The sequence below is a fragment of the Larimichthys crocea genome, chromosome XVI, assembly GCF_000972845.2.
Source record: "Larimichthys crocea isolate SSNF chromosome XVI, L_crocea_2.0, whole genome shotgun sequence".
Lineage (NCBI taxonomy): Eukaryota > Metazoa > Chordata > Actinopteri > Sciaenidae > Larimichthys > Larimichthys crocea.
Genome location: NC_040026.1, coordinates 4,483,842 through 4,511,403, shown reverse-complemented (window position 1 = coordinate 4,511,403; position 27,562 = coordinate 4,483,842). Strand labels below are relative to the sequence as shown.

The window sequence follows — 27,562 nt, the reverse complement described above, 5'->3', positions numbered from 1 at the left end:
AAAATGGGGATGGAGAAGGAGGAGGAGGAGGAGATGGGAGGGTGGGGTGATTTTCAAATACAATTTTATAATGTTCATTAAAAATGCTGCATTTCAAGCAAGGAGTTTGTGTAGTTATTGTGTGTGTGTGTGTGTGTCCCATTGACTTCATGTGTTAAAAATAAAGGGGTGATATGACGTCATTTTGCAGTGTACTTTAAGGAGGGGGTAAAACAGTGGGACATTTTAGTTTTTTTGTGTTTTTTTTTTAGAATAAGGTGTCAAGCAAGTCATCAAAAAAAAAAAAAGGTTGGAAAGTAATGTGATGAGATAAATTGCTGTGTTGAGGTCTGAGTCACTCAATGTGCAGCAGGGGAAAAAAACAAAAAAACAGCTAGGGCAGCAGTCTGGTAGAGAGCTGGTGGGGGCCGGAGAGAGAGAGAGATAGAGAGCGGAGAAGGACGCAGTGTGGGCGGGTTAAGAAACGTCGAGAGGGAGGGGACGCCAGCGTAATATTCCCACCGTTTTTTCTCCTCCGTACAGAGCCGAAAAAACAAGGGCATCCATCGGTCTCTTGAATCTTCCTCACATCTCATCACTTGGCTGATACACACACACACACACACACACACACCTTGTCATCCCTCAGAAGTGTCTCCGTGTGTCCTCTCTTCCTTCTCTACCTGGAGGTTTGTTTGCAGCCTGCGGGGGATTGCCGCGCAGAGCCGAGCGGCAGGGGCGTGAGAGGCGTGAGAGGCGGATGCTGCGAGGAGCGTAGAGGCTGGGTACCAACCAGGAGCATCAGCGCACTAACCAACGGTAATATCCCCCCATCAATATATATATATATATAAATTTATACAAGTGCTTCAGCTAACCTTCATATCTGCGACATGTCCTCTCTTTACTCGAGTCTCAACATGGCTATAGGCGGTCATGGAGCTCAACACACCAATGTGTGTCAATCCAAGCCTGCAATGTAAATCGGCTGATTATTGTCGCATAGCATGTTTCTGTGCTTTTGGATCTAGCCCGAACAACCTGTGAACAGATGGAGTCTCCTGTTATATGTTAAATAAATGTGATTTACAGTGTGTGTTGTGCTGTGTAGCCTATGAAGGACTGCAGCAATGGAAAAAACGTAGAGGCTTGTTATGTCAGTGAGAGCTGAAAACCCCCCAAGGACTCATTTTTCAGTTGTGGCCACTGCCACCAGACAGCAGCTGCATTTTCTTCTTCTTCTTCTTTATTAACCAACAAACCACAATTAAAACACCCACACAGCCACATGCAAAAACCTTTTCTGGTGACACACTCACAGCCAGGTACGTGCATGCTTCAGTATATTCTGCATATATGATTTTGTGTCTTTGAGAACAAATTGTGGATCATTGGTTTATTAATGCGGATTCAATCTGCAGCTTTAAAGTTCATTGTGTGAGGCGTGTGTGGTGGGAGCGTGGCTCTTGAGGTTACATACATGACACATGTGTTTCACTGCACAAACACAGGCGTCATCTGATGAGGCCTGATCTGTTTCTGTCTCTCTGTCTTGTACCTGTCTCTTCCAGTGCTGATCAGTTGTTGATGCATGTGCTGTATTCCTCCCTCCTCCCTCTCCTCCCCCATTTTCCTTCCCTTTCCTCACCCCACCCTGTTGCCCCCTCTACCTTTCCTTTCCTTTCCTTTCCTTTCCTTTCCTTTCCTTTCCTTTCCTCCCTCAGATGGACAGAATGAATTTTCTCTCCTTCTTCCTCCTTTGCTTGACTTCGGTTGCCAGTGGCAACAAAGGTCAGTTCCTCATCCTTTTGACTGTTAATTGTGAAAGTGTTCGAGGTGATGCTTTAGATTTGTCATGGGAGCACACAGACCTGTCAAGGTGCTCGGGGGTTGGGAGGGAGGGATGGAGGGAGGGCCGTGGCTGTTTTGCCCTGAAATGCTCCTGATGACTTTATTGCTAACCCTCATGAGTGGAATCACCAGACATAGCTTCAGTCCCCTCATTACATAAACAGTGCGTTTGAGACATACGTGTGCATACGTTTTGTGTTTCGTGACCCGATGTGCATGTGCCTGTTTCGTGACACTGTGACTCTGAGAGGATGATACATCTGTTTCCACCTCTATAGCAGATTTATCATCCTGGATAACCATGACTCTGATTCAACATCATTGTTCCAATGATTATCATATGGGAGGAGGGGGGGCGAAGGCAAATGAAACAGACAGTGTGGAGGAAGAATGTCAGAGGAGAAGGAGGAGGAGGAGGTAGAGGAGAGTGATGCAGGGAAGACGAGGAGATTGAAGGAGAGATGGAGTGTCAGAGAGGAGGGGGCAGAGGAGAAGGAGCCGTGACAGGAGAGGACGTGGCCGAAAAAGACGCAGGGCGATAAGGCAGGAGGAGGAGGAGGAGGAGGAGGAGGAGTACTTGAGATCAGGTGACACGAGGGAAAGGGAAAAGGAAAAAGCATGAGATACCAGACCATTTGTGTATATACTATATATATATATATATATATATATATTTATATATGTACTGGTTGAGACAGACTGTGGAGCGATAGAGTGACAGAGAGAGGTAGAGTGCCAGGAGAGACAGACAGACATGGAATAGGATGCCTCTCAATCTGTAATCCCGGATGTAATCCACAGGCCTGATGCTCAGATTAATGCTATATAGCAGAGCAGTGGAGGAAGGGAGGGAGGGAGGAGATCAGCCGAGGGGACAGAGGGCGGGAGATAAATGACCAAAAAAGAGACATGGCAGTGGACTGTGGAAATAGAGGAGGAGGAGGAGACGGTGTCAGGCTGGACCTTGAGAGGAGACGATGAATACCTTCGATAGGAGCTGCGTATTGAACATCAACTACTTTTTTTTATAGCAGACAAAATCCATCAAAAACAATGTTAAAAACAGATTTGTCCTCTTCACGTATTCCGCAATCAGATATTTCCACATTCAAATCATGAATTTGCCAATTTCAGACTATTCTATTCAAGCTAAGTTCTTGCACAGCTGCTTGTGTTTGGACATTTGACAAGATCTGAGAGTTTTATCCTCTTTCGTTGAATGCTAAGTGTGCTTTGTAGAGATAAATTTTAGTGTGTTAATATCTTTTACTCAAGTAAAAGAGCTTGGACTGCAACTGCAGTCAGTTACAGTTAATTTCCTTGTTGATTATTGATTCATAAAAAGAGTAAAAGTTACAGTTTTTATCCTCTAATTGCTTATTTTGTATGACCAAAAGTCCAAAAACCATGTTTATTCCCTCATCACATAAGACAAATAAAGCAGCAAATCTTCACATCTGAGGATGCAAACGACGAGGGAATCATTAAAATAGTCACATCATTTTTCTGTCAATCTATCATTTAATTGTTTTGGCTTTAAAAGCAGCTGTACCTCGATGTAAAAATACCCCATTACAAGTAAAAGTCCTGCATGCAAAATGAGTATTATCTGCAAGATTTGCTTAAAGAGCAATCAGGCTGCAGAATGGCCTCTTTTAGAGACATTACTGGATTGTTATTACTGATACTGTGTAAGCAGCGTTTTAATGTTGTAGCTGGTTGAGGCTGAGCTATTTCTAAGTAGCTAGTAGCTATATCTGTCAAATAAAACAGACAAATAACCAAATTTCTCTCTGAAATGTGGTGGAGTACAAGTATAAAATCATATAAAACAGAAATTCCCAAGTAATATACCTCGAAATTCTGCTTAACTACAGTACTTTAGTAGTTGTTCTGGTACGGAAAAATGTGTCAAAGGTGTCAAAAACAAGTGTTGCGTGTTGTTTATGGTATTGGCTCTATAATTGTAACATTTCAAAGGATATACAGTCCCTGTGTTTGGAGAGAGAGAAGTTTGATCAGATTCAGAAACAGCAGCATTTTCCTCTGTTGACTCTCTTCTCACAGACGAGACGGCGAAATTAGTTCCAGTCAGATTTCTTCTGGAAAATTCACTGTGTAGACAACAAAGCAATTGCTTAACACAAGTCTTGTGCCTCTGTCTGATTTCCAAACTCTGCAGCTTCAGCGTCAAGAGATTGAGGACAACAGAGGGGAGGCTTTTGTTTTTGCTCTTCGCTGGAGTGTAAAATCGTCATCCTTCTGGCTCATTAACTTGGCCTTTGATCATTCAGCACTGAACATCCAGCACAGGGATGAATAATTAATTCGCAATTAAAGGTTAAATTCACACTAAACCCCCGGCATTTGATTTGGACTCGGCTGTTTTTCTAGTGCGTTATTGTGCGTCGCCTGTGGCAGGTCAGTTTGCCTGATTGATATGAGCAATATACCTCTCTGTGTGTGATAAGGTGAGATCTGACTGTCTTTAATTACACCGCCAACCAGGGAGGTGTGCGCACACAAGGAGGTCTGTATGGAGAAAAGGAAGAAAGGGGGGAAATCTGTGAGGGTGCGAATGTGATTAAACTGTGTCTTTGTGGTCACACACACGCATACATTGTGTATTTTTCCACTCGTGCACACTCTCACCATGTCCTTGCCCATAATGGAGTGTTAAAAATAGACACTTTGGTTCCTTCTAATTGCTCCGTTTAACCCAAAGCCTCTTCGGTCTCTCATCTTCTCTGTGCCGTTCAGCCAATAAGCACAAGCCATGGATCGAGACAGAGTACCAGGGGATTGTCATGGAGAACGACAACACTGTGCTGCTCAATCCCCCTCTCTTTGCCCTGGACAAAGATGCTCCACTACACTACGCCGGTAACACCAACAGCAACTATATTGCCAGCTCATCTTATATTGCTTCATATAGCAATATAGGATGAGAGAGCTGGTATAAAAAAAAAAAACATGCTCAAAAATATTTCCATGATTTTGCCTGAACATCCACAGAATTGGCAACTGTGGAAAATAGGTCAAATCAGGCACTCGCCTCGCCAAATTGAAAATTATCTCACCAGGCCTCGCTTGGGTTTTAATAGTAAACATGCCGCTGTAAGAGACATTTTGGAGGCTACGAGATTGCTGCCATTTCCAACCATATTTCCCAATAGACGGTCCGAATATTAAATGCAGTGTATTCAGTCACAGAGTCCACTATTTTTAGACCATCATAGTGTAATTCAACCCTTCATCTCAGGAGCAGTCGGCAGCGCTCTGCCTCTGCAGCCTGATAAAATAAGGTTATCATATTTGCACTCCTGGAAATAACCGTGTTCAGTCAAATTATAATAGATCAACTAGAATTACTCCAGCGCTCCCTGAAATTTATAGGTCCTGTGTCAAGAAGGAAGAGAAAATTAGCTGCTTGGGCAAGAACCTTCCCTATCTGCGACATATGTCGGCCAGGGAAGATCAGCAGTTTGGATCAGCTGTTTTAATTTTGAGTCTCAGCTCCAATCAATTTTATTCTGTTCCTGTAATGATTGTCTGTATAAGATAAACCTAAATGAATCCTCCAGATATCTGTCTGCACTCTGAAAGAACTCTTTAAACTGATTACTAGTAGTTCAATCATGATGATTTCCTTCTTCTTTTCTTAGATTGCAGACATTTCGAGTGACTGGATATGTCGCTGGTTGTAATAATGCAGTTTTCAAATCAAAATTACAAAGTGCTTTACAGAACAAATAACAAATTATTGGGACAATAAAAAGACAAAATGGCACAGACGGATTTCTAAACTCTGGAGATTTTAGTAGAGATTTAAATAACAGGAAGGAGGCAGCAAGATGAATTTTAATAGGAATACTGGGGATGCTGACAGGAAATACACAACATTATTTAGTTTAGTCTAGCCTGCAGCACTTTTGCAGCAGGCCAGTGCAAGTGTGTTTGGGCATAAAACTCAAAGTGCTTTCAAAGTAATGAGTAAAACCTAAAAAAAAATCAATAGGGAGCCAATATAAAGAGGGTAAATTTGGGGCTGTATAATCTCTTGTTTGTGAGTTAAGGCTGCAGCATTCTGTAAAAGCTATAAACAGGTTTTCACACTTGAGTTAGAATAATCAATTCAGAGAAAAACAAAAGGATAAATAACTTTCCACAAGTTAGAGAGAAATAATATCATTTCTTAAACAATATGAAGAAGTAAATTTGGAGTCATAGTCTTTACAATTTGACACATTGACTTATTTTTCTCCCTTCTCCCAGGTGAAATCTGTGGTTTCCGGGTTCATAATGGCCCCTCTGGTTCCGGTTCAGTCCAGTTTGAGGCTGTCGTTCTGGACCGTTCCACTGGTGAAGGTCTGGTTCGGTCCAAGGAGCCCCTGGACTGTGAGAGCCAGCGTGAACACAGCTTCACCATCCAGGCCTACGACTGCGGAGAGGGACCTGATGGAGTCAACAGCAAGAAATCCCACAAGTCAGTCACCTCCCTCCTCCTCCTCCTGATTTACACAAGATATTTCATGATTTTCACAATAATTACAGTCTCTATCTGAGGTTCTTCTAACTGTGCGCTGTAAAGACCATCCAGCCATTTCTGCTTCCCGTTGTTAGACTAATCCATCTTTCTCTGCTTGTGTTTTGTCTCCCACTCCTCCCTCAGGGCCACCGTACATGTTCGTGTAAACGACGTCAATGAGTTCTCCCCTGTGTTCGTCGAGCGTCGCTATGAGGCTTCAGTCCCAGAAGGGCGTCTGTTTGACCGAATCGTGCGTGTGGAGGCTCTGGATGCCGACTGCTCCCCGCAGTACAGCCAGATTTGCTTCTATGACATCATCACTCCCAATGTGCCCTTCGCTATTGACAACGATGGTGAGATATGTTTTATCTTGTAGCAGCGAATTAAAGGGTGTTGGACTCTCAGACCTATTAATATTTTGTCTTTCTCTTGCAACAGAAATACAATATCCCCACCAGTCACCATATTATTCTCCTGTTATGCTGTCTGCACTGTCTGCTCTTTGTAGAACCACCAAATTCAATATTCAGTTCAGTATTCAACTCCTAAGCTCCGGATGTCCTCAATACATGAAAAACACACACACCAGACACTGCTGAGATATTGATGTCTGCATAGCGACAGAGTGAATTGAAGGTATTTAATGCCTGTCACAGGTAGAAACCAAAAGATGTTAAAATAGACTCCGTGTGGGCGGACTATTGCTCCGTCTCTGCATAAACACTGCAGCAGCTGTTTGGTTTAATATAGCATCCTTTTGTTCCTGGCTGCACGTAGATTCCCTAAATTCTTCTTTGTCGTTATTGTATCCATTGACTGGCTGCTGGGGGATCAATTGTAATGTGACACAGCGGCTGAGGAGGACCCTGTTTTCGTATGACTCTGCAGAATTGTCCTGGACGTGGGGGGGTTTTGCATAGGATGAGCAGCTTCTTTCTTTCTTTCTTTTTTGGGTCAGACTGGTACAGCAGCACAGAGACCCTTTGTTCCAACCTTTTCCAGATGCTTTGGGCTTGTCATTGTCTATTTTCTTTTCTTCCTTACTATGTCTCCTCTATTGCTACCACTATCTCTTTCATGCCTCTGTTTTTCCCCCCCGCCGTGTCACAGCTTCTTCTGTCTTACCTGTTGTCTGACAGCTGGCATGCTGCGTGCTGTCAGCCTATCACAGTTACTCGCTGTTACCTTTATCTCTAAAAAGAGGGAAAAAAACCCTTCACTTTTCATTTTTGTCTGTGCAATTTATCTCCCTCTGTTTTGCCGTTTTCTATTCTTGAGTGTGGAGCACTGAACAGCGTAGTGGCCTTGTTAATGCGAATGTGCAGACGCTTTATCAATGAGTGTTCGTTCGTGCCGGGCTTTCAATTACGCAAGCTTGTTGTCGATGACTAACCCTTTCTATTTCTGTTTTCCCCTTTTATTCTTTGTTTCATTATTTCTTGTCCTTTCTTTCTTTGTCTCTCTCTCCGTCTCCTAGGCAACATTAAGAACACAGAGCCGTTGGACTCGAAGCGTCAGCGCGTTCACACCTTCTGGGTGACCGCCTTCGACTGTGGGAAGAACCGTGCTCAGGCTGATGCCCAGGTTGTCGTCACGGTCAAGCCGTCCTGCAAACCGGGCTGGATCGGTAAGCAATGTTACATATCTGTCCTGATTGTGATCTTTGGATTCAGAGATGTGTTTTAGTCATTTTTATCATTTCTTGTTGGAATTAGCGTGGGCTGCCGCTTGGATGACTCACCTTTGCATGTTTATATCAGGAGCTGAGTTTAAAGAGGAACTGCTGACGCTAAGTAACATCAAGGGAAGGCAATTCATTAAACTGTGACAATATATTTATAGAATCGTACATGCTACTACTACACTTTCCCTGACATTAGCTTCCTCTACAGGATGAGCATGCACATTTATTGACAGTCTTTTTCATTTGTTTTTGCTCAGTGCGTTTATTATTTGTTCCATCTCATAAAGCTCCCAACATATTATATTTTTTTCAGGATGGACTAAGCGTGTGGAGTACACACCTGGGTCAGGTAGCATCCCCCTGTTCCCCAGCCTGCATCTGGAGACCTGCGAAGAGACTGTGTGGAACATCCAGGCCACTGTCGAGCTCCAGACTGGCCACATCGGGAAGGGCTGTGACAGAGACAGCTACTCTGACAGATCCGTGCGACGACTGTGTGGTGAGTACAGATCAACACAGGTGAATACTCAGAGGGTAGGAACCTTTTTATTTATATCCTCCCTTTTTCTTTCTTCAGGTGCTGTCAGGGGTGAAGTAGACCTCCTCCCACCTCCATCTCCTGCTGCCAACTGGACCTCAGCACTGCCCACCCTCCCCTCGTCTGATTCATCTCTGGTCTTCTCCTTCAACGGGTCCAACCACGTCGCCGTGGTGCCGGATTCGGTCGTCACGGCTTTATCGGGCGACCACTTCACCCTCCAGCTGTGGATGCGAAGGGGTGGCGCCAACATTCAGCCTACGACCACTCAGACCAGAGGAAGTCGCAAGGAGGAGGAGACTATCGTGTGCAGCACCGTCAGGAACGGTGCGTTATATTTTACAGCAGCTTTAATCGGATTTAAAGGATGTGTGGAGGCTATTATGCAAAGGAAAGTTTTCACTTAAACCTCCATACATTTACCCACTCAAATCCCCAGTACTGCAGGCGGAATAAAAAAAGTTCAATTGTTTATAGCTTCAACAACTACGATCAAGGTGCTCTTGAGAGAGACACTTAAATCCAGCTGCTCCACTTGAGCAGCCAAGTGGACAGAAGAAGAACGGTAAAACATTGTAATCCTGCCAGGCAGAATATTGTGTGTATCATGTGAACCGCATAACTTTGTAGGTTGCAGTGCTAAAAAAGCAGCGTGCTCAGCAAACCTTGCCCCTTGGTTAAAACAGCGATATAATTCACAAGTATATACAACTATAATAAACTTTTTTTTTAGTTGTTACTGTGGCTATTCTCTGAAGAAATACCTGCTGACACTGAGACAGTTTGACAAGACCACACTGACCCACCAATTATTTTCTGTTCCCGTGCTCTCCCGCTCCTACAGATGACTCCTTCTCCCACTACTCCCTCTCCGTCCACGGCTGCCGCCTCTCTCTCTTCTACTGGCCCGACGTCTCAGCCGCACGGCCCGTCAAGTTCTTGTGGAAACTGGAGCAGGTACTGGGGGAACCGCAACTCTTAGCTTTGATGTTCTTACTGTTTTCTTTCGTATTTATACCTGGAAATTAAACTGAAATGGAGGAGATGTGATAAAAAAAACAAAAACAAAAGCACAAAGAAGGGTTTTATTTCAGTTCTATTATAAGTACTTTTATGTGCTTTCAAATTATATATTTAAGGGGAAAAACGCATTAAAAAGAGCTGCTACAAGCTCAAAGTGTATCCAGATAAAGGTCTTTTATTCTCATCTCCGGGCTTTTTTCAAGTACTACTTTAAATCTGAAGAGCCAACTCAGTCTTTGTGTGTTATATATTCACGAAATCAATTTCTGTTTTTATGTTACTAAATTAAGTGTTATGCATTTCCCAGTAGAGAGGAGAACAATAGAAAACAACATGAGACTAATTTTCTTTTTCATTCAGACGGTATAAAATATCCGATCTCAGCTGGTTACACAAAGATCTTCTTCCACAATCCTCAGCATCTTATCATGAAAGGGTTGACATGCAGTGCCGCAGAAAACATTAAACATGTGTATCTAAAACGCTTCTCAGTGAGGTATTTTGCATATATTGATCATGTGGCAAACGTACATACCTGCATGCACATGAGTGTTTTTTTTTTTTTGGGGAGGACGGGGTCTGAATGGAGTTTGTTTTGTCTGAACCGACTGGTCCCAGACAGATTGAAGCAGTGTGGATTAAAGGTTGCTGAGCTGATGGGGAGAAGATTTGTAAAAATCCCTCTGTCTGAACCACGATGTCTTATTACCCCGGCCTTTCTTTTCTGCCCCTCTGTCAGTATAATTCCCTCATCTTTCTTTCTTTGTGTTCCTTCTGATGTCACCCTCTCTATAGAGAAAGCTCAAATAGATGAAATATTCAGCAGTGTATAGCAGTGCTCACAGCTATAGATACATAATACCTTTCAGATTATGATTTGATTCGTTTAATCAAGATGGCTTCAAACCTTTTTTTACAAATAAAAAGCTAGTTGGGGGCACATTTCAGATGTCTATGATGTCTCTAAATTTCTCAGATGGTTTCATTTAAATACCCGATCATGCCCCAAAGAAAAAAAATCAAGCGAAGATAAGAAACGTCCCAAAAAGTAAAGCAAATTTGTATCTGAGAACTTTTTTTCTTCGTATTACCTAATCACTCATCTCACAATGCCTCAGATTTACCTTGTGGCCCTATTTTTAGGGAACCAGTAATGTAATATATAGTGATAATTAGTACTAGGATCTATAATGTCTGAAAAATTAGTATTTTAACTTCACTTTAACTAAATTTTAGTGCTAATACCTGTTTTACTTACGGCTAACGGAGAAATGGAATATAATATACATAACTACGTTTTTATTTTCGCCTGAATAAGAATCATCATGTTTATCTTAGAATGAGCTTTTTATGTCTACAGACACCATAGGTCCTCTTTAACGTAGTCCACCATGTTAAACCGCCATGAGAACGGACAAACTAAACACTAGACAGGAACTTTCACGTTTTGAAGTTTCTTCTTCATGCTCAAAAGGAGAGGGTGATGTGACAGGGTTACAATCATCAGCATACACACTGCTCCTTTAAGTAGGATAATGAATGTGAGTTGTACATCGTTGTTTGTGTTGATGCGTTTACTTCCACCCACCTTTAACACCCTGTGCTAGATATTCCAGCTGTTTCCTTTGTTCGGCCTCATGTTGACTCTGTCATGTTATCTCTGTCCAACAGGTGTGTGACAGTGAGTGGCATCATCTTTCACTCAGCGTCCAGTTCCCATCAGTGACCCTGTATGTCGATGGTGTGACCTTTGACCCCGCCCTGATCCATGACAATGGAGCCATCCCCAACCCTGCCCCCCGCCAGAGGATGTTCATCGGCGCCTGCTGGGGTAAGATGCTGAAATTTATGCGCAGTGAATCCACAACTGACATATATTCCATTGCAGCTTAATGATGTATTTTGACAGAAATGAATGCAAGCAGAGAGTGAGAAATCATTTTTTTAAGTTTTTTTTTTTTCCATTAAATGCTATGAGCAGCAGTTGTGCAGTTTGCTTCCTCCGTCACTGAAATGTCACATATCATCAAAGAGAGCAGGCTGACATTTCTGGCATAAGCATCAGCAACACACGTATCCTCAGAAGGCACCTTAAGGCGATCGTCCGAGACATCTTGCCTCGCGCCATTCACTCCCTCATTCCACTCAGTTATAATTTGGTTGATGCATTTTGTCTTTGAGGGCTAATAATATAACTGACTTATCAATTATTCAGGGAAGCAGAACAACACAAGGGGCAGACAGCTATCAGCCACTTATACCCGAACCGCTGGTTAAACTGGGAAACGCTGGCTGCCAATTAGAAGTGAAATACACACACACACACACACACACAAAACACACACACATCCACAGTCTTCCACTCCTCAGTCGAAGTCGCTATCTTGCCTGCTTGGCAACAGCTGCTGCTAGATAATGAGGAGTCGGTGCATTTTTGAATATCATCCACAGTTTTCCTGCTTACGTTTTCTCACTCGCGCTGGCTCGTGTTATTATTCTTGTTTTTTTCATTCTTCCTGTCAATCTCTGACACCTTTAGTCTTCCTCTTACTTTCTTTTCATACCCTACTACATCTAGGCATCTTCCTCGGTGTGTGCCTCACTGTTTTCTCTTTGTCTAATCCCCTCTGCCCCCTCACTGGTTTTCCCTGCAGAGCCTGAAGAGAAGCAGAAGGAGATACTGAACAACACCATCCCAGAGGGTAAAGACTCAGGTGACCTCCTTTGTTTTCGCACTTATGTCAGCATGAGAGTGTGCGGTCTCTTTATTTATTTATTTTTGCTGTGTCATTGTTGGCCTATTATTTATGTGCACATTAGAATATAAATGTGGTCTGTCTCCGGTCTTTAGTGAAGTATGTGGGTGGTTATCATGGCCTGTTGTCGGGGGTGACGGTGCGTCCCGGCAGCGTGGAGCCTCACAGTGTGGTGGAGTGTCTTTACGCCTGCAGGGAGGGTCTGGACTTCGGAGACCTGGAGACTCTGGGGTCTGGCATGAAGGTAATGCCTCAGAGAGCTGTAGACTGCCGCGTTGTAAAGAGAGAGGAAGAAGTCTCTTTGAGATCTCTCTCAGAAATACACGTTTAATAATTACGACCTCTTCCCCTTAACATTTAAACACTCTTCTGTGATTGTTTCCGTAATAAATACATTTACAAGAGGAATGTGCATTTTTAGATCCAAAGCTTTGTAATTAATGTAATATAATGTATTTAATGAAAAATGTATGTTAATGAAATTATTTGAGCTTCATATGTGTGAGTTCAGATCTCCCACCTCTTTTACACCCCCTTTATTCAGGAGAACAGTTTTAATTAACAATAAACTCATCATCACTTGTTCCATATCTGCAAATAGCTTTACAAACTGAGAGTTCATAGTGTCAGTTTTAGGTATTTTATGCATATGAGGTGTTTTTGAAAGAACCATTTTGGTTGGTATAAGAAGAGAGACGAGTCCTAATCAAATCTGTCTTCAGTTTTTTAAATTATTAATAGTTTATTTCTGTTTTCATACCTGCTGTTTATGGGTTATACATTCAAGAATAGTTTCACAATTTGTCCTGTCACAGGACAAGTTGAGCCTGTTTCAGTCTTCATATAGACACCAAGACGTACTTAAATATTAATGAACCAACCCTTTGAATGCAAACGCAGCTTGTCATGTTGCCAAATGTGTTTCTAACCTCCTCTAGTGGTGGTTTGGTGTGTTTGAGGCAACATTTTGGTATATGTATATTAATTCTGTGTGTAAAAGGAATCAAACTATTTTTTCTTTGCTAATGAATTTGGTTCAAGAAGGTTAACTCTTTCTAAAGTTTGTCTTGAGCCTTGGTATCATGATGTCTTCTTCTGTAAATGAATGGGAGCTTCTCCTCTCACCTTGCAGGTTCATGTGAACCCCAGCCAGTCAGTGTTAGTGCTGGAGGGAGACGACATTGAGAGCTTTAACCGTGCAGTGCAGCAGGTCACCTACAGAAACTCTCTACGCTTCGCCACCCCCGGAGTCCGACCGCTCAAACTAACCACCTCGCTCAGGTACAAAAGCACACACACACACACACATACACCAATGGATAAGGGCTGTTTGCACTACTGTGGCTGTATGTCAAAACCCATACAGATAAAAATAGAAGAGGTGGAGATACTGATTTCATGACCAGCGGTAGGTTGTAACACAACCGCAAAACTGCAAAGAAAAGCATGCCCCAATATTCAAAGACAACTTCAGTAACTAATGTATGTCCTTTGATTGAAAGTCATTGCATGAAATGCAGGAAACTCACTGAAGCAGGCTGAAGGAAAGTGAAACTAGAAATCTAAATGATCACACTGGAAATCCCTGGACATCACAAATGATACATCAGAGACTTGCTAACACTTGAGTATCTGAGAGTCCATCTGAAGCAGTGAAATTATGGCTCACTCTCTGGACTCTGCCGCCGCCGCCTACTCCTTTGACATTGAACTCATCAAACGTGGACCTTGCCCCGGCTCTGATGAGAAATGGTGTGACATGAAAGATATGATTATGCAGAAAATATGTCAAAGTGAGGCAGATAACGAGGAATATCTTATCTCTAAGTTTTGCTTTAACGGAGTGAACTGCGGGTATAAATTTCAGTCTGCTTAGTAACTGAGGGCGTGACTGATAAACTGTTTTGCTGGTTGTTTCCTTTAGTGTCTCTAAAGTTGTTTATTCTCATTTTCTTATAACATCTCATCAGGAAACTGAGACTACAAATACGTACATTACTAAGACACACACCCAGTTAACTTGCACCAATACAAGGTCAAAATTAATACAAATAAAATAAATTATTATTTTACAGTTTCCCTTCAGGTAAAGCCACATTTCCATATTTATTAATATTCATGTTTGGTTCCCAGAGCTTGTCTTTCCAGACCAATACAATCCGAAAGCTTCAGTGATGCAGCTATACTACAAGCTGTCCTGGCATATAGAAATCCTAATCAAAATTGTAGAAAGTCCAAAAGTTGTCTGTTTTAATGTCCAAGTGCACGGAGCTTGGAATTTAAGGGGAGTATTAAACATGTCTGACAAACATTTCATAACATCCTTCCAGAGGTTTTGGATCTTTAGAGAGGTATGGAAGCCCAAAGCGGTCATACATTCCTACACTTTATTTCCGCTGTTTTCTCATGATAACAAGTTATTATCTTGAAATAACAAGTGCGAGATAATGGGATTATTTTCTCACCATCTTGGGATAATGGGGCTTGTTTGTCCGGTGTTAACCTTTCCTGTCAGACTGTGGTCAGGCCGGTCACTTCCCACAGCAGTGAAATAACGCACCAGAGCTTCGGAGCTGACCTTTTGACACTGTAGCCTTTTATTTAATCGTGTACTGCAACACACACTGTAAATTTCTTTCTAACCAACACACTTTACTCCGCTTATCCCTGCCACTCACACCTCACGAACTGCTCTATTCCCCAAAGGATCTACGCTGCTCTCTAACAACATCATTAATAGAGATCCTGCATGACGTCACGTGTGATGAAAATTTCAGGCCTGTCATATTTGATTTGATCTCAAATTAATTATGTCGTCATTGGAGGATAACATCATATGTTACAGCTCCACAAACACTTCATGTCATCATGTCGTCATATCTCATATGAGCCTTATTCAGTTTAACGTGGTTCACAGGATCCACTATACTACCACTGCTAAAGGAAGTGTTTCCTGACACGGATGATTCTTGTATCAGGCACTCTCTCTCCCCAGCAGACCACACACATTTTTCTCCTGGCCAAAGCTCCTTCTGGTCGTCTTTCTTCAACTCCCTCTCTGTAGTTCTGGACATCCACCTGACCCCGTGCCCCTTTAACTGCTATCTTTGGTATGTCTCCTATGGGCAGCTTTAACAAACATCAAGCTGACCTTGTTGCGTTTGCAGCCCTCATAGCCACTTTTGTTGTTGTGTATTATTATTATTATTATTATTATTAGTATTATGAATTTATATATTTATTTTCTTTGTCCTTTTATCTACCACATGAAAGTGCACATAATACCCATTCAGACTAGGGTGGGTGGAGGGTGAATCTGGGGAGTTGGGTGCATTATATTTTGCCTGTATGTTCTTTTATGGGCTTAATCAGTCTTCTTTTTAAAAAAAATAAAATATCAGACTTCTCACTTACATCTGTGTACTGTTTGCAACATGCTTTGAATTTTGCTTAATAAACATATTTTTTTAAAACAAACAACATAATTAGTTAATAACATATGACAAGATAATTACATAAATAATTAAAGAAAACTAATTAGATACATAACAAGTTATCACTAGAAAATGGAGGAAATAAAACGCATGAATGCATGACTGCTTAGGGATGTTTTTCTGTATCTTTAATGGTGCCAAACAGACTGACAGCAAAAAGCTGTTCAGCTCCTGAACAATCCCTGAAACCCCGGTTCAGTGGGCATCGCAACGAATCACCTTGCTGTGAGAATAAAAAGCACACAAACTCTGTTTCCGGGTCAATGATCAACCATGCTTAACAACTACGAACTGGCTCTCTGGCTTTAGCAGTCACTTTTAGCTGATGAAATATTAATTCACCTTGGGAAGTGCAGTCCAGCGCATATACTATGTGCTATATTGTGTATTCATACTTAAACTAGGTGCCTGGCTAAAAAAATCAGATCTCATCAAGCTCTCAGCCTGTGCAGATAGTCTAATTCGATTTTTTTGGGGCTGTTGTTTGTCGCATGTTTATAAGATTAGAATGATTACCAGACCAGAAGTCGCTGCTGCTCTGCTCGTTTTTTTCTCCACCCGACTGTTCCCAACGATTCAAGGTCACGGACAGATTTATATTTCTTGGTTTCAGCTCAATTGCACCAGAGTTTTTTTTTTTTTTTTTTTTTTTCTTCGGCGTGTTTTATTGCGTGTGTGAAGATTAGACTGATTTGAGGCCAGGAGTTACCCAGATGGCTGAACAGCAGGCCCTTCTGGAGAGGCCGACAGAAGCAGCTGCTCACTCTGATAGTGGAAATGTAACACAAACACACACACAAACAAACACACACACAACTTTGCTTAATCCTCTTTCAAATATGATCCTGAATTATAGTACAGATGAATAAATATATGTTAGCGGCATGTCATCAATCTGATTTGTTCTCCCTTTTCTGGCAGGAAAATTACATTTGTTACAGCAGAGCTACTGCGCTTTGACTTGTGCTGCTTTTCAGTGTCACAACCAACTGACGGTAACCCCAGTCATGGTGAAATCCGTGAACTAGACTGAGAAAACACTGCAGTGGCTTTACAGCTTTTTGTACACAGTCACAGAGCCAACTTTTTTAACATCACTCGGTCACAATGTTGCTCATTTGACAACAAGACTAAGAGTCTGCAGCCATGTTAGTGGCGCTGATATAAATGTCTCATGGTTTGCAGCTACTTTATAAAGTGCTGGATGAGTTAAAAATTTGACCTGATGGTGGCGCTGGATGAAAAGTTAAAAGGGAACTGTGCAGACTTTACAGATCACAGTTTTGTTACACATCTAAGGACTTACCATCTGAAACAGTGGGGTCCTGGAGAAGTGGGTATACTCTTAATTTATCCCCTAATTTTGTTTTCAAGAGGCCGGTTTAGCAAAGTACAAACACCCTGTGTTATAAACTGTGAAACGTAAGACTACTCTTGCATATTTAGTTCACTGTTTGCACATAAATTTCTAGTGCTTGACTTCAGGGAGTAAAGGTAATTATATAATTAACATTAGTCATAGAAGATTTGCAAATTTTGCAAACAATACTGAACCAAAGACTCGTGAGACTTGAGTAAAGTGTGCCTTACTTAACTATGCCTTACAGCTATGAAATGCTGTTGCCATGAAAAATAAATCAGCTTGCAGGACACTACCAAATGATGCACATCTGAGTGTATTTAGAAGTGGGTACACCCCAATTCTGACAAAAGTTGAGATAGAAAGAAGTGAGACCTCCACTCCTTATCTTTGCTCGAGGATAATGAGTCATGGATACATTAGCTTATACAAGTATAACACACTTGAATCTCTGAGCAGACTGTAGCATGGTTGAGCTCCATTCTGGATAATGTAGGCAACACATTTTGACAAGGAAGAAGGCTCTCTGCTTCTGAGGAAAGGCGTCAGTAGGATTTATCATCCAAAAGTTGCAGAGAAATCTCAGTCTGGACCACAGACTAAGACAAAAACAAGTTGTTTCGGCATAGACTGCAGACACATGAGTCATCTAACCAATGACATTTTTCTCCTTTTATCTCTCATATTTACTCCTCACTGCCAGATGTTTTAACGAGGAGAGCTGCCTGTCCCTCAAGCAGCTGGAAGGATACCTGGTTGTTCTCCAGCCTGATGCCCCTCAGATCTCTCTGTCTGGGGTCGGCCCTCATCTGGCTCGTCCTGCTCCTGAGTTTGAAGGCCCCCGTGGTGTTCCCCTTTTCCCTGAGCTCCGGATTGTCTGTTCCTTGTCTCATGCTGTCAACACAGCTGCACAGGGGATGGAGGGTGGAGGTGAGTCACTCGTTAAATAACCCTGATGGCTCGTTTAATTTGAGAAGATTTGAAAGATTTCTTGTATTTGTTTAGCACATAGCCTGTTTAACACTTTGAGTTGAAGAGACCATCTGTGGTCTCCTCCTTTGTGTGATTTCTCATTTGTCTCCCATTTGTCTCCTTTCCACCGCCTCTTAGCGCTGATGTCCGACGCCGTAGCTCACACATTGGACGGCTGTGAGGTCCAACCGCTGGGGGAGGAGCTAAACCCAGAGAGGGAGGAGCTTCTGGTAGACATGGATGTTGTGCGAGAGAGAGGACTGGAAATCATCAATACTACTGCTTATATTGCCATCACAGGTACCGTGTATAAAGATATTGTGCCATTTTATTGTTGTTGCTACATTTATTGTTTGTTATTTAACAAGGAGAGCATCTTGTTCTGGCCTAGATAGGCAGCAATAACAATAAGTTATATAGAGAAAACTTGAAAGAGATACTACAAAATCAGGAAATCTGAATTTAATAGTTCATGATTGTCTATTTGTGTCTCTGTGAATTGTTATTTTTGTTATTTAGTGCCCCCAGTTTTCAGAGTGCAACATCACTGTTATGGACAGCTGTATTTGTTAGGATTATATTACTTGTGATCAAAAACTAGTGAGTCGACAACTCTGATAAAAGCCAAACACCAAATAAGTGCAACAACACAAGCCATAGCAGCCAGCTAATATAACTTATTAGTCCAACAGCAAGAAGCCCAGCTCGGCGTCTGTCTTTCAGCCTTTTATTTCACCAAGCTCTCGCCAACAACTAAATGACATTGGCTACTCTTGTCTGGCGGCTTCTGCTTGGTCACTTCTTCTGTCAGCGACTCTTTGGTCTTTTTCTCCTCTGTCATTATGTTCATAGAGGCTTCTGAGCTCAGTTACATTTCCAGCTTGCCCAGCTCCGGTTCTGGCATGACGTCAGCTCCCTATCAGTATTTGCACATGCACTGAGCCTTAAAAACCTCCTCTTCTCAGTGGTCTAAAACACCTGTGGTACAAACACTAGGACTCCCCCGGTGCTCTGAGGTCACAGACCAGCAGCCTGGCAAACAAACTGAGCTAACATTAGCTAACAGCAGCTATAGTTCACAGAAGTTTACTTTACTGTCCACCAGAAAACTCTGCAGATCACAGAGAGTTGATGCAGAGCAGCCAGAGGATAGAGGAAAGGCAGAAAACTTTTTCTCCATTAAAAAAATGATCCAGTTTCACCAACATCAGTGAAATAGTTGATGGTACCGTGAAGCGTTACATCCTTATCACAGGCGACTGAACCCAGAGCACAAAGTTACATAGAGCGAGAACAGGCATACAAATGACACCTTCCCCTGAGTATGAGTTAGTGTAGCATCAAAATGATTTAAAATCTCTTATTTTATGGTAGAAAAGTTACACACAACTATAGATCATTTTAACCGATTAATCGTCAAAACCTTCCAACTATAGATCATTTTAACCGATTAATCGTCAAAACCTTCACCAGGACAAATATCATTACATTTTGATTCAAACATTGCACAGAAATACCTGAGGTCACCTTTTTTCAACGAGTCTTGCCCAGTTAAAAACAGAAAATCTCTCCTTTGAAACAACCAAAATGGTTTTAACTTCAGAAGATGTTATGTTCATATCTTATAACCATTGTTCTTTTTCTTGGAAAAAGGTTTTCAGGGTCTTTAAAAACCTCTACATTCAGTTTGTTGAAATCCAATATAATGTTTTATATAATATCCATGTCATCCATCACGTAAAGCCACTCCCAGCTTTGAATAAGTAGCCACAGACTCCTTTTCTCTCCCCCTCGTCCACCTTGTCTCGACAGTCATCGTCTCAATATTGACTTTCTGTCTTTTTTTTTTTGTTCTGCCCTCTCTTATTTCTGGGCTCCTTCCAGGTGCCGAATCCATCTCTGTGTACGAGGACGTCCTTCGCTCAGTCCGCTACCGACTTGCCAAAGGCTCAGCCCGCTTTGAGAGGCGGTTCCGCCTGTCATGCTCTGAGATGAATGGCAGATACACCAGTAATGAGTTGACTCTGGAGGTTAGAAGACGCATCATTCACATAACGCATATCCTTTAGATCTGAGCATGGAAGTTCAGCCTTTGGGAACAGTATACTGTATGAAAGATAGAAATTAGACTTTAGATATTCTTAAGTGGTTATGTCATGAGAATTGCAGATAGTTGAGCCATATATCCAGGGATGTCATGCTTCTTTCTCTTCCTTCCTGCAGGTGAACTTCCTCCACTCTCTGGACAGTCTGTACCACCCGTCCCACCTGCTGGCCTCCCAGCAGCAGTTCCTCCATCCATCCCATCACGCTGGAGAGCTGAGTGGACACACTCTGCCCAATCCACACCGCAACTCAGGTGACATTTCCCACTGTTTTACCTGCCCTGTAACAATTATTATTACAGCACCTTCCTAGACCAGACTAATGGTCGGGGTGTGCGCCACATGGCTACAGCGTCCAGAGTTTAATTACTCACCAGAGACGCTTGTTGGATGTCTCTCACCTTGTTTCTTGTCTCCTTCTACACTGTGAAAGACATAAATACCAAAAAATATATGATAAAAGTAATAAACAAAATAGAAATTAAAATAAATAACAAGACTAGAGACTAACAAGGCTAAACAAAGCTGCTTTTTAAAGGTGTTGACAGATTTTGAATGTTAAAAACTGAATATTATATGCATATGTGTGTTTTTATTAGTGTATAACCACCTGAAAATAAGAATTGGTATGTTTTTAGCATTTCCTCTTCCATGGAGTCTGCCATGTTGTTTCTACACTAGCACAAAACAGGCAAACCAAACACTCGCTCTAGAAAGGACCTTTCATGTTTTTCACATGTCTCACAGCCGCCATAGTTCCTCCTTCACACGAAGAAGGATACGGTGAAATGAAGGGGTTGCAATCAGTAATTACACTACTGGAAATTGTAGAATTTCAACGTTTGGGAGCCGCAAACTCAAAGGCAAGGTCTTTTTTAGTTTTATGCCTTTGGCGAGGAACAAACAACAAACCCTAAACAAAAGACCCCAGAGACCTACTGGTGATAAATGGCTGCAGCAGAACAGAAATGCAGACAAGCGCCTGAACATGCAGAGCTCCAAACCTGCACAGTGGGGCAGTGTAACCAATACTTGTGTTATGGTTTGCAGTTTCATTTGTGCAATAACTACAGTGTCAGCAAAGTTACTCTAATGTTGTCTTTGATTTTATTCAACAGAATAAAAAAAGATTAAGAACAATATGAACATACAACTGGACAGGTTGTCACAAGTATTTTAGCTGATAGGTCAGAGGTCAGACTCAGTCAAGGTGGTTCAGAGTCTGACAAAGAATATTAAAACTAACCTGACCTGTATCTGACATGATCAGAAACCTTCAGCTTGATTACAAGAATTTCAGTTGTTTTTCTCACTTTTCCCATGATGGGACTCTGACCCTTATCTTTAGTCTTGAAGGTTATCACATGAACTCCTCGTACATAGTTTGCTACCCAACTTTCAGCAGGCACTTGTAGCGAGATAGAAAAGTTGCAAACTGATACACTGAGCATAGTGAAACACAAAATACAATGCAGTTAAAGGTTAACAGTGTAATGGATAGATTTTGTCACGTCATGCAGCTGGTAGGATTATGATTGAATTGAATATTGAATCCTGTTGTGCACACAGTCTAACAGCAACAATCTTAGATTTAAAATTTGAATTTAGGAGGTGGTTAGTTTGGATAATTGAGCTATTTTTCATATCACAAATACACATACACAAATACACATAATCAATTGGGTCATCATGCATTTAGCTTTGGAAAAAAAGGGGCATCCATGAGTGTGTACTCAGATATGTAAATAATATTCCTGTAGCACTTAGCCCCATACCTACTTGTCCAATGTAACTCCTTCAAAAGAGGATATATAGACGAGATAAACAATTCACAGCTCAGTGATTACTCAAACAGGACTAAAATGACACACTTGTTGGGGGCGGCTTTCAGCCGTGGATTAGTACACATTTGGTCCTCTCAAATAAACTACAGTGTCTGTGTTCATTGTTATGAAAGATCAGGTCACCCAGTGCACCGGTGTGGCTTACTCATGTGTTTTAATAGTTGTTGGACAACAATGGGGCTCGATAGCACAGATGAGTAAGCTACATTAGGCTTTGGCTACACAGATGATACTTGCTTTCGCGATTGTTTTGTTATTTGAATGGGATTTTATTACACATAATGACCACTCTGTTTTTCTATTCTGCAGTGGTGCCAGGAGCAGCCACCGTCATCATAATGGTGTGTGTGGGCTTCCTGGTTGTCATGGTAATCCTTGGTGTGTTCCGAATTCGCTCCATCCATCGCCGTGGTGAAGGTGCCAGGGGCGGGGCTAAGGAGGGTAGCAGCCAATGGGACGACTCTGCCCTCACCATCATCGTCAACCCAATGGAGGTAAATAAAAACAAGTTATTGATGTTGACGTAATGAACGACCACACCGGTTAAACTCACCGCGCATCATCACTGTCTCACGCAGTCCTATGAGTCTCGTATGGGCATCTCCGCTGACACGGAGGGGGAGGGGGAGGAGGATGAAGAGGTAGCGGAGTCACCTGATGATGCCAGCGACGACCAGCGAATCATCATCAAGAAGGAGGGGAGGGACGGCAACGCCCGTCGCTACTGAGCCACATGTGTCTCTGCACCAGTTCTCATGGAAACCACAAACCGGATCACCAGTCACACACTTCAACACTTTTAATATCAACGACTGCTGACACCACTAGTATAAGGAATGTATGCTTACAAACACTACACGCACAACACAGTCACTGTAATACTCTTGACACTCAGCGCCATATGTGACCTATAGCCAAACAACGGGCTGTTGTTCTCCACCTAAATGTTCTATGGCACAATGTATACAGTTAATGTAATTTAACCGCCTGAGCAAATCCCACCAAAATTGTATGTGGCGCACCAGTTCTAAATCACAAGATGATAATGTGTCTGTATAGTGTAATACTGGTTTGAATGAGACTGCTTTTGTTTTGTTTTGTTTTTGAAAAGATTGTATTCTATCTTTTGTTATTGAAATCTTTACACAATGAAAACTGGAACAATCCGCAACATGCAGGCCTTGAATAGATCTGTAGGCAAAGACACAAAGCCTCGATCCCAACATCGTCTCTGCATTCTCTTATTAGACTGACTTGAGAAGTCTGTGCACAAGCTCTTTTCTCCCTCTTTGCATCCTCTCTTCCACACATCCTTCGACCACCGTTAACCACAGAGTGAAGACAGTGAGGTCAGACATTACAGCCAATTTATTTATAAAAACTACTATGCTTGCAGCTTTTCTTTTTTTTTTGTGTGACAGCAGTGCTTCAGCTCCTGACTATATTTTACTTGGGGCTGATGGACTATCAACCATACACCTCATCTTTTACACAAGTCGGTACTACTTAAATGCTCCAAAGATACAGAGTAAAAGCCTCAAGGCTGCTAACTCTGTGGTTTGTGGTTCAAATCGGAGTCTTTGCAAAGTCCCAGCTTGTGCCAGTAAGTGACAAAACATCAAAACATCTACAATAAACCTGACCTCTGACCTCCCCCTCACAGTGACCACTGGAATGTCTCTCAATGACTGCACACCGCTCTTACAATAACTGCAAGACGTCACATGCAAACACACACACAGAAACACACACGTACACTTCATAATGCTACCCCTGCTGTTTCCAGAATGTCAGCTCAGCTTGGGCAGTTTTGATTGTATTGATTGTAATGAATTTTCTGTACATACAATGATGAATATTATGATATTATTGTTATTACTATTATTATTGCAACCACTCTTTTTTTCTGCACACTTTGAGAGGGAGCAGATTATCATTTCCTTTTTCTCCCCATTTGAGTAATCACCTTCCCAGCATCAGAAAACAGTATAATAATAATAATAATAATAGTAGTGATAAGGATGATAATTCCTGGCTTGATGAGTGTCTCTTAATTTGTGTGTAATATTGTTGTAATTTAAGAACTTGTCAATATCTGAATCACTGAAAATGGAGGGCACATTGTTGTGATACGTAGATACGTCTCACTCATTTTATCTTTCACACTTCCAGGTAATTCTTTCACATTTCAATACTATATTTTTCTTATATTTCTTCACTCCATCTGATATCTTTGGTTCGATGAATGTACAACTGTGTGCTTCTCCTCACCTCCTCCCTCCCTTCCCCTCGGCCTTTTCCCTTCACCTCTCCCTCTGTGTCTTCTTGCTGTCTGTCTGTGTAGCCTATCAATGTGCAGTGCTAAACCTGTCAGTAAATAAAGCCTGTCGTTTTATGAGTGTGATGTTAAGAAGGAATAAACATTGCATTGATTAATAACTTATATTATTACTATGTTACTATTGGAACATTACCTGTAATTATTGATACAATGATGACATGGATTATGCTGACTAATTGTTATTGAGAACTGTCAGAAAACATTACAAAATTCATAATAAAAACACTATATGACGTTTCCAGAGAGAGCTTTGTTGTTAGAGGAGGGTGCTCACTGAAATAACACTGTAAAACTGTAGCTGTGTACAGTGGTGGAATGCAACTATATTAACATACTTACAGACATGCAAACATGGAGATATGACCCTGCTCGGCAGTGCCCAGGAGCCAAACTGGAATCTCTCCAGCTATCAGTTCACACTCCATATTCTGGTTCAAGCTGGACTTGAACTGACCACCCTCTGGTTCCCCAAGTGAAGTCCCTACAGACTAAGCTACGACAACTGAGTATCAATTCTGGAGCACTGAGCATTTCCATTTTATGTTACTTTGCACAGTCAACAACAATACTTCTTCTACATCTTCTTTTTCTGCTATGCGCTGTAGAAGCCTTTACTTCATACCTCTACTTACATTTCAGAAGGAAATCCTTCTCTGTAACCATTTATCCTTAGAGAGAGAAGGTGCAAACTCCACGCAGATAGGGCCAAGTCAAGGCCCTGACCTTCCTATGATGCAACAGTGCTAACCACTGCAAAACCGTGCCACCCTCAGAAGGAAATATTGATCCATATTTATTTATTTATTTATTTATCTGTAGTAAATAACAATAAAACGTTGATTACAGTAGAAGTAGAAGTAACAGTAGCTACTATATTATAAGAATGCTCCTTCTCAAGTAAAAGTACTGTTTTTATAAATTGTGCTCAAATAAAAGTACAAAAGTATTAGTATTATACATTTAAAATATCAAAAATAAAATTCCCTTCATGCAGAATGCTCTATAGGTTTATATTACTATATTTCATCATTGTTTAGTTTCAGTTTGATTTGTCAAATGTGGGTTAACACAACAGTCGAATGAAATGTGTTGGGTGAGAAAAGCAGGTCAGTTTAGTATTAAGAGCACCAGTTGTAATAACAGCGACAAACATAAAAGATAAAAATTAAGCTAAACAAATAAAATGCAATAAAATAAAATATGTATAATTTTATATTTTATAATAAGATATACTCTATATACTATATGAAAATGTGTATACAGAGCCCTGTACAAAGTATCATTCCTGGTACAATAACAGCAGTCCTGTTTGATCATGAGTCGCAAAGATTCCTGCTCCCTTGGCTCTTCTTTTGCTAAATAATATGTGATCCTCCTTCGTTTGTCTACATTTAACATCTCAAACTTATAACCAAACACAACAGTTAGCCGTTAGCAAGAATATTTATTCTTCTACGTCTTCTTTTACTGCTATGCGCATTGTTATATTTCATTTCTGCTGATAGATCACCCTAAAAGTTAGACACTGAAACTTTAGATAGATACTGATGATATGATGGTAGTGGTATTGTTAATAACAGTATATAATAATAATAACAGTATATAATTAATAATCCCACACCTTCATATTTGTGATGTCTTCAGTGTTAATCTACAATACAGAAAATAATAAAAAATAAAATGTCCACACTTTCAACGTGTACTGTCTTTCTAACTTAAAAATTCAGTGTGTAGTATTTAGTTGCATCTAGTGGTCTAATCACTGCACTGCAGTCCCCTCACATCACCCTCATCTTCTTAGTGTAAAGGAGAAACAACACTTGAAAGGCCCTGTTTAGAGTCACTATTTAGTTTGTCTGTTCTGGGATACTGTAGAAACATATGTTTCCATGAAAGAGTACCTGCTCCCACTGTAGAATCAGAATCAGAAATACTTTATTAATCCCTGCGGGGAAATTGTGTTTGTTACAGCAGCTCCCAAACGGTGAGTGAGATAGTAAGTAATAGCAAAAAAACAAAACTTTAACACTATACACCTATAAGATATCTTATTTTAACACTATACACACATGTATAAATAACAGTTAAATAAAACCAGTGACAGAAAATAAAAGCCAAGTAACAGTGAACTATACAATATGTAAATCTAAAACCTTATAAAGAAATTTAGTCTTTAAGAGACAGAGAATACACTGATGTTTAAAGTGCAGTATGCATGCGTGGAAGATTTCACTTATGTATTGCACAAGCCAGTTCGATGGCTACTGGACTTGACTTGGAGTGTCTGATATTTTGACGGAGGAGTTGTAGAGACTGATGCTCACAGGCAGGAAAGACTTCTTGTGTCTCTCTGTGGAGCATCTTGGTGCCAGCAGTCTCTGACTGAAGGTGAGTCTGTCCAGCACCTCATGGAGTGGGTAGGAGTCATTGTCCAAAATAGCCTGCACCTTAGACAGCATCCTCCTTTCCAACACCACAGTCAGCGAGTCCATCTGCACCCCCACAACATCACTGGCCTTACTAACAAGTACTGAGTAACCATTAACCATTACTGAGCTTTGAGAATTTTAGATTATTTTCAAATTTGTGCCTTGTTTATAAAATTTTAAAAGGTTTTGCAGCTCCTCCACTACGTGACTTTGTGTATACTCGCTCAGTAAGCTCTATTAGATCCTCCAGAATATCCTCTGTACCATACCATTTCGTGGCTCTGCATTTGAGCAATCAGCCTTCTCTGTGAAAGCCACAACTCAGGGGAATGCCCTACCTGACTATATAAAGAGCTGCAGCTCCATCAGTACATTTAAAAAGTCTGCTAAAGGATACTCAGCTCTGTAGCCACTGACATTGTGGGTGTATGTTATGTGCTATTGTGTGTAACTTTGTATTTTGTATTATGTCTTCTGTGTGTTTTTTGCTTTGTACTGTTTATGTTTTAATTATGTCTGCCGAAGGGACTGCAGATGAAAAGTAGCTGTAAGCGAACTCTGGTGCAGTACATCAAATGTAATCGTTTATGTTTATGTTTGTACATGGTCCCATTAAATGAATTAAATAAATAAAATATTCATCCTGTAGATATAAAAG

General features: G+C 41.2%; 1 protein-coding gene across 2 annotated transcripts; it reads left to right on the top strand.

Annotated features, from left to right (window-relative positions):
- The first annotated feature begins 371 nt into the window (after positions 1-371).
- On the top strand, positions 372-24,711 carry clstn3 (calsyntenin 3). 2 transcript variants are annotated; one of them, XM_019261243.2, is made up of 19 exons: positions 372-798; positions 1,704-1,770; positions 4,591-4,713; positions 6,106-6,316; positions 6,503-6,711; positions 7,836-7,985; positions 8,356-8,541; positions 8,620-8,907; positions 9,425-9,537; positions 11,275-11,434; positions 12,258-12,305; positions 12,455-12,603; positions 13,492-13,640; positions 17,917-18,143; positions 18,324-18,485; positions 20,070-20,215; positions 20,409-20,544; positions 22,444-22,628; positions 22,713-24,711. In XM_019261243.2, exons 2-19 carry the CDS (start codon positions 1,704-1,706, stop codon positions 22,860-22,862), a joined length of 2,859 nt encoding a protein of 952 aa, XP_019116788.1. In that variant the 5' UTR covers positions 372-798; the 3' UTR covers positions 22,863-24,711. The 2 variants fall into 2 exon arrangements, with proteins under 2 accessions (XP_019116788.1, XP_010746088.1); XM_010747786.3 differs by having other exon boundaries at positions 12,258-12,317.
- Positions 24,712-27,562: the final 2,851 nt, after the last annotated feature.

Excerpts from the sequence above, each read along its gene's own strand:
- clstn3 (XM_010747786.3), top strand. The coding sequence starts at position 1,704 with ATGGACAGAATGAATTTTCTCTCCTTCTTCCTCCTTTGCTTGACTTCG. Across the intron at positions 4,714-6,105 it reads TGCTCCACTACACTACGCCG|GTGAAATCTGTGGTTTCCGG; the intron begins GTAACACCAACA and ends CCCTTCTCCCAG. Across the intron at positions 12,318-12,454 it reads CCCAGAGGGTAAAGACTCAG|TGAAGTATGTGGGTGGTTAT; the intron begins GTGACCTCCTTT and ends TCCGGTCTTTAG.